Raw genomic sequence first — 7574 nt, 5'->3', positions numbered from 1 at the left:
CTGTTTGGGAAAAGGTTGCCAACACAGAGGTTTAACGCCTCATTTTGCATTCCCATTGCGTAAGTATTTCTTCTTAGTTTCATCAGACACAGATTGAAATCAACACGTCATCACACATCTTTTTTTAATGCGAAGCCCTAAAAGCCAGGAGGCTCGGAGAGGGCCATTTCCTGTCTAGTTTGGTCGGAGAGCCCACATAGCCGTGACTGAGCAGACAGCTTGATGTTTGAAACCCACACAATGCCTCTGGGTCATAATTCTAGTGTGGCGGCTTGTTTCTCATATTGAGAGACATTTCTGACACTCCAGTGGTTATGGTGGCAGAATTGCAATGCAGTAACATTGAGATATATAGTTCTGACCTTCCACTATTTTATTTTGATTTGTTGGCCATGGTTCAAGCAAACAACAGTGGCTTGGAAACAGCGGCTCCATATATTTGTATCTTCTAAGGTCCCTTTGTTCTTTTGTTTTTCAGTATGTTCCAGGAGCTAAGATAATGCATTGCCTACAAAATTCAAAATGTAAAAGAAAATACATTTTGTTACACCATCCTAGTATTGTAAGGGTTGGTTTTAACATTGTTAGTCTGTCAGTCTACCTCTCTGGTCTAGTGCAATCTACATGTTGGATGGATTCTCCCAATCCTTATGGACAGATATTCATGGTTGCCAGAGGATGCATCCTGATTATTTTTGGTTATCCCCTGACTTTCTCTCTAGCACCAACCAGAGCTCAAAATGTGTGCTTGGCGTGGAATGTACCAACACATACTTAAGTAGATTACTGACACATGTGTGTGAGATTTCTCCTCAGGATGAACTGTAACATTTACAAAATCCCTAAAGGTTATGTATAGCTAAATCATACTAAATGTTGTGGCCAATACTTTGCTTTATGATTTAATAACTGCAAACGAATAATAATCTATTACATTTGTATCAACTTATTGTGACTCTTTATCTTGTTTATTTGTATCCTCCAAGTCAAATACCCACAACTTAAATTAGAAAAAAAGGTTTCTTCTTGTTGAAAAGCTGCCAAAATTAGGATAGCAACAATGCAGTAATTATTCCACATTTAAGTCAGTGGTATTTACTTTCTCCAAATATCTTCAGTTTTACGTCAAAGTGTATGAAAATGAAGTAGAACAGTTTTTAAAACACAGATAAAAACAAGTCTGTGTATGACGCAGCATGTGTCTGTTTTACATAATCTACAGAATGCTAAGCTGCTTTTAATTGTATTCCTGAGTCTTACTATACCTGTGTAATGAGCGACCGGCAGATGCTCCAGAAGATGTTCCTCCAGTAATTGGAGGATTAGGAGGTATCATCACATGTTAATTAAGATAAGCTAAAGCAGACACAATGTTTAGGAAAAAGGGCCAAGCAGACACATCGGCTATCTCTGAGTACTAATGATCCGCACTCACAGAGACCTAATTATCTTATCCGAGCTGTCTCTGTCAGTCTGCATCCCGGAGCATTTTCTGATTCAAAATGGGACAACGTTGGACAAGAGACAAGTTGTTTTACTTCAACTTCATCCCTAATGAGTCATGCTGAGAATATGAGCCTCTTACAATCTCCTGTTGCAGAAATTGTGCTGCTCAGGTCTTGTCACTTAAAAGGCTCTCTTCTGTTGAACTGAGCACGTCAGCAGGTTAAGGATGTTCATTCAGACGGATGATCTGTGAAATAAGCAACCGTAAAATGTGTTTAACAGCGTACATCCATCTGGATTTATGGCTTCAACCTCGGTTATTATGTGCAGGCCCTGTGGTTTAGAGCGTCTTAGTTGTACAGAATGAGGCTTGACTCCCATAAAACAGTACAGGTATCAAGATGAATTTTTCTCAGCCACACTGAGGAATACCATTTGTGTTAGGCGTATCTTTGCAGCCCCCTGACCTTCTATTGTTTTCCGGCAGGCAGAAAAATGCCACTTCCTGTCTCAGGGTGCCGGCTGATATGTCGCTCCCCTGAGCACGGTGCTCTGCTCTCCTCCTGGGCCGATATATCTAAATGACACGGTTGGTTACTCACCACATGCTGCTCAAGGGCTTCTGTAGTTCTTTTTTGTCTTTAGGTTTAAGAGTCATCGCTGATACTTTTTATAGTGCATATGTTTTTACTGGGTAGGTTTGTACTCATATCACATTGTAAAAATCCAAAGCTGATGTTCTCATTGTGATTTGCCTCAATTCTGTGGATCAATGTTGATCTCCACGAACAGTTCATTTGGGATTACGGATAAGGGCTGATGGTATTCTTGAATTGATATACTGTCAAATGAAAAGACAGGAAAATCTGCTCAAATAATGTAGGTCAACCCTTTGAGAAACTCTGAATCAACCAACAATAGTATAACATGTTGTGGTTGGACAATATAATATGAATTGTAACTATCAGATCCGACAGGGGGTTACTATGTTTGAACAACTGGGCGTGTGTGCTCTGTTATTAGTCTTGTTGCTCTTGTTAAGTGGGAGATGGTGTTTACAAGACACAGATTTGGCACAAGGGTTTTACGATTGCTGTTGTCTTTGGTTCCCTGTGGCTTAATCTGTACAAAATCGGTGAGACTGGAAAGTCAAGCTGACCTTGACAGCTGCTCTATCGTTCCACGGAGAAAGCATGTTTGTGCGTTTTTAGTTGATGTAGAACCATTGTGAACTGATTTAGAAATGAATTAAAAGGAAGCAACATAACTCAAGCACTGAATAATCATTTGGAAATTGCAAATACGGAGCCGACATATTAGGACCACAGGGAGCAGAACCAACCATTAGCGGGAGTTTGTTGGTCTCACATCATCAATTTAATTAAAAATCCATTTAAGATGGAGGCCTGGGGAAGGATTTTTACTTTTACTCTTAGAGAAGGCAAGACATCAAGGCCAATGAAAATGAGTGTTGAGTTACGCTCTAAGAATGGAAGTGAATACAGTCATTATATCTGCTGTGCCACATCCCAGCAGGTGTGAACACTTGTCTAAAACTGGGGCTCGAGGGGGTGGAGACAGCAGGTCTTTAATGGGCTGCGCTGTTCTGCCCCTATACCTGAAGAGGCTGAAACCACCAACGATGGTCACGGAGAGAGAGTCGCAGTGGTGTTTTAATTACATGGGGCCCTCCATCAATCACGCCCCTTGTGGCTGACAGTTGAATCCCTCCCAGGATCTGCACCGGCTCTCCTCGCCCTTCACAGTCCACAGGCTGGGCACAGCAGCCATGGTCCCAGCACACAGCACTCTCTAGTCTGCACATGATCTCGCTTTAATCCCCTGCAGCCACGGATAGAGCTTCAGAAGCAGGAAAACCACAAGGCAGACTGCACCGGAGAAAAATAAATCAGGACAGCAGAAACTGAGACAAATGAGTGAGCAGGGGGAGTTTTTCCTGATTGTGTCTGTGAATAAATCATGGAATCAATGTGTAGGCCTATGTAAGCTACATTTACAATGATTTAAACGTTAAACTAAAGATATATCGAGAAAGTATTTAAAGTCAAAAAGTTAAGCCGAATCCGAATTTTTTACTTTTCCTAGACTTTAAAAGTGTTTTAGATTCCATGGTAGATCAGCTTATTACCAGTAATATGTTAACAGCACCTCTGAAGCTTAGTAGGCTACTAACATACTATATCTTGAGACTCACGCAGCTTATGTTGCCAACCAAGTATAGTTTGGCACAAAACCCCATGTACACCCTTGGATCTTTTTTCTACAATCTAGTATTTTCACCTCAAGAAGAGTCAAGATGTTGTCTTTATGCTATAAGCTAACCGTCTGCTGTACTAATTGTAGCTTCAAATGTATTGTGAAGAAATAAGAGTATCAATCTTTAACACAGCAAACAGTAAATAAGCCCAGTTCTCAGCATTTAAAACTACTCCTTTAATTATACTAGCTATCGTGGCTTGTTATTTTTCCATTTGAAATCTATTTCTTGATTTTTTGTTGGGTGATAATTTGGTGGCTCAGCAAGCAGGGAATCATTTGCAGCACCACAGAAGTAAGAGAATCAGTAGACAAGCTGTTTGAAATAATTAAATACAAGTGGAAAAGCCACTCAAACTAATACAAGAGTCGGAGGGGCTGTTTTCAGTGCAGACTGTTGCTCTAAATGGCGTCCCCTTTTTGCACTCAAGGTAGTGCTAATATTTGCTTAAGTATCTCGCATCCCTTCTTCCAAGCTAGTGTCATTAACAATCTGATCCACACTGCAGCAACAGTTAACATAATGTGAACATTTCTCTGCTTGATATAAAATAATAACACAAAAAAACGCAATCAGCCAACACCACTGTGATGATAATAACATTCACTGAGCAAAAGGCAATTTTTCAGCCGACTGCCTTTGTTTAGCAAGTTTTCAGAGATGATTATTATTTGTGCAATTATCTGGATAATAAAATATCCTTTATCAGTTAGAACACATTTCCCACCGTGCCTTTAAATATCCCTCTTTGTATCCACACTATCCCCAAGAGATGGAGTGCACATTTCATCCCAGTTTGTCCATAACACAGTTTATCAGTATGCTTTTCCTGAAGGCTATGGGAGAGAGGTTAACAAGACCTTAATTAGCATTTTCTTCAAAGCTCAGTAAACTTTAAACTGGAGGGTGGACAGCGGGAAATGTCACATTACCATGTCGTCCGGCAATTTAGTTCAAAAACCCCTTCATGCTCTGCTGTCATGTTAGGGCACGAGTTCTAATAGACGAGATGAGAGTATTAATGACCACTGCCTTTCTTCACCGGCCAGCATTAAAGGGAGCAGATGACAATGCCTTGTTGGTGAATTGCATCTCATGAAATACTTTTTATACAAACATGAATGTGTAATTGGCTTCTTTTCATCCACCACAATCCTCGGCTGACCTCAGTACTTGATGCTGTGGTCAAGAAAAGCTGATACACACTCTTGATATTGTTGTGTATTTCTTAAATGTTATGAAAATACAAGATACAGAGCAACAATACAATGCTTTGGAGACTGTACAGAACAGGCTTTCTGCTGTGTTAAGGAGAATGAACCAGAAAGTTGTGCCTTTGTTTTTTTTTCATCTACATGCAGAAATGTCTCATCGCTTGCTTTGGCTTTTACAGAACTCTTCCACAGATTAATGATCTGACGTAAGAAATTAAAATCCAAAATGTTACAAAACTTCCAAAATCATTTAATGTGCACACACATCCGGAACATCTATCTAGCCATCTTACGGTTTGTTTTAAAATCTACATGTCGTCTGAATTGTACACGTCGTAGTTGCTGCTAGTCCTGGGTTCATCCTATCTAAACCCTGTAGTATTAAAATTAACGATCAAAAGCTAATCATCTGATTAACAAAGGAACAAAAGAATCACGTGACGTCCTCTTTCATTGACTTTTTTTTTTCCATAAATGATTCATCATCAGTCACTTGTGGAATCACCACAATCCTCTTTAATATAATGACCCTTTGGCAGTTTGGGATGATTCTGACGTCAATTTCCGGTTCCGGTTTCAGTCCAGACCCACTGTCCTCTGAAAGGCATAAGGGTGAGTTTGTTACAAGTGCACGCAGTTCATTATGCCACCTCTTTTAAAGCACTGTCACTTAACCTTTCCATGTAATTGCGCAACTCCTTGGAGTCTCCCAGCTCCACATCTTGGCACACCCACTTAATGTCCTGGCAGTGGCTCCCAGTCAGTGTGTTAACAGTGGGGTAGCTACTGTCCGAGGGGATGGTGGTGAACGTGGTGAACTTGACTCTCTTCCTCTTGGTGGTGGGGGAGTCTCCTTTACTGTCCTTGACTGTGCACCCTGTATCTGCTCCCCGGTGCACTTGGCCCTGCACGTTCTTCTGGGCCGATCCCCCGTTCAGCAGGTGGCTTCCTTCCTCCAGCCCGCTGCTGGAGTCTATCATAGAGGTCTGTTCCTCCTGCTGGGGCGACAGGCTGATCTGGCTCTCGAGCAGCTCTGCCTCGTTGCCAAGCCATACCCAATCATGAGCATGGTTCATGTTCTCCTGGCCTTCAATCGAGAGCTCCTTGTGGCGGTATTTCAGCGTATAGGAGATGCAGTTGATGAGAAAAACCAGGATGGCGAGGCAGAAGACCCCCAGCAGGGCATACATGCCGATCTCCAGATCTGTAAGTCCACGAGCGGTCTGAATAAGGTCATCATCTATATTGCGGCCACGGGGCAGGTCCACTTGTGCAGGGAAGTCAGCAAAGTCAATTGGCATGTTCTGGCTATGATCATCTGAACGTTTATCCCCGTTTGGTCTGTGCAATATGGCACTTCTAGTGGTGGTGGCTCTCCTTAACACCCCATCCTCCATGTCAGAGATGGAGCTGCCATAGTAGTGTGTGATAGGGCCGGTCACGTCCTGGGAGGGGGAGAGCCTGCCTCTGTTCTCCATATCGTCTACATCAGGGCTGTAGTCGCTGCCCCTTCCCCTCGCGCTGTCACTCCGACCAAACTTCACTCTGACGTTACAGTTACCCGCGGCCAGGATGCTGCGGCGCTTAAACTTCTGACAGGTTTCGCAAACAGTCATTTCCACCCTGACCAGCAGGCCTTGGCCCTCCGCCTCCGTCACTATCACAGGCCATTTCCACGAGGGGTTCTGCTGCACTGTCACAATCTCTTCATCGAGGGATGTGGCCGTCAGGACAAAAAAATCTGGATTATACAGGTCAAGAGGAGCCACAGAGCCGTCACTAAACTGTAGCCAGGCGCTGATCAAGGCTTCCTGTAAGCACACACACAAACACATAAACAACAGGGAGAGAGAGGGAAAGGGAGAAAATAGTCAGTGACACATAAACAACATGTTGTGCTTTTGTACTTAAAAAAAATGCAAATAATAGTGCAAAAATAAAGCATCTAGCCTCACATCATGGAAACCTACGGGAACAGATCAAATTGTTTATACTTTATTAGCACTGAAATTATTATAAAAACAAATCAATGTATTCTAAACTGAGAATTACATTTCTAATTTTGGAAAACATTTTCTAAGCTCACCAAATGGCGTGGTTCGAATATCTCAGCGGCTATTTCCTCCCAACTAAGGGGGGTTCAGATTAAAAGATAGGCGGAAAAGATCAAACAGTAACATTAAACATTGTTCATTAGAAGGAGGATTTGCCATACATAGACATCTTGAGGCCTTCTGCTGCTGAAAACGCACAATTTGCCCTTTAATGTTGCTGAAGGACAAACCCCTAATGGTGCACAAGCAGTAAGTGTCAACACTCGCTAATTACTAGGACCAGCGGACTAACAGTGCAGCGCTGCCTGCTTATCTTCACAGTTTGGGCACAGAGATAGGATAGATAAATGGCCTTTCCATTCTTCCTCACATGGAAGAAGAGGGGGGATGCTAAAAGAGCAATCCAGAGAACTTGTAAGAGGGCTTGATGGGCAGATCAAAGGAGCCACAATGAGAGTAGCCAGGGCAAATGAGCGAGAGAAACATAATATGAATGTTTGTGCTGTGAAGTCATATTTTGGTACAGAAGCTGTGCTGTTGCCTTTGCATGCTTTCAGATTAATCTCCAGTTTCTATTAGATG

At 42.2% G+C, this 7574-nt stretch overlaps 1 protein-coding gene across 4 annotated transcripts in view; it reads right to left on the bottom strand.

The window, feature by feature from the left end:
* Window positions 1-4911: 4911 nt before the first annotated feature.
* Window positions 4912-7574, bottom strand: part of si:dkeyp-14d3.1 (transmembrane protein 132C) — a 184778-nt gene continuing 182115 nt past the window's right edge. For all 4 annotated transcript variants that reach the window (XM_034212668.1, XM_034212669.1, XM_034212670.1 and 1 more), the window contains one exon: window positions 4912-6749. In XM_034212668.1, coding sequence (XP_034068559.1) covers window positions 5580-6749 — 1170 coding nt within the window. In that variant the 3' untranslated portion in view covers window positions 4912-5579. The remainder of the gene's footprint in view (window positions 6750-7574) is intronic.

The sequence above is a fragment of the Gymnodraco acuticeps genome, unplaced genomic scaffold (assembly GCF_902827175.1).
Source record: "Gymnodraco acuticeps unplaced genomic scaffold, fGymAcu1.1, whole genome shotgun sequence".
Lineage (NCBI taxonomy): Eukaryota > Metazoa > Chordata > Actinopteri > Perciformes > Bathydraconidae > Gymnodraco > Gymnodraco acuticeps.
Note: the sequence above shows the minus strand (reverse complement) of the source record. Positions and strands in the feature narration are given on the sequence as shown.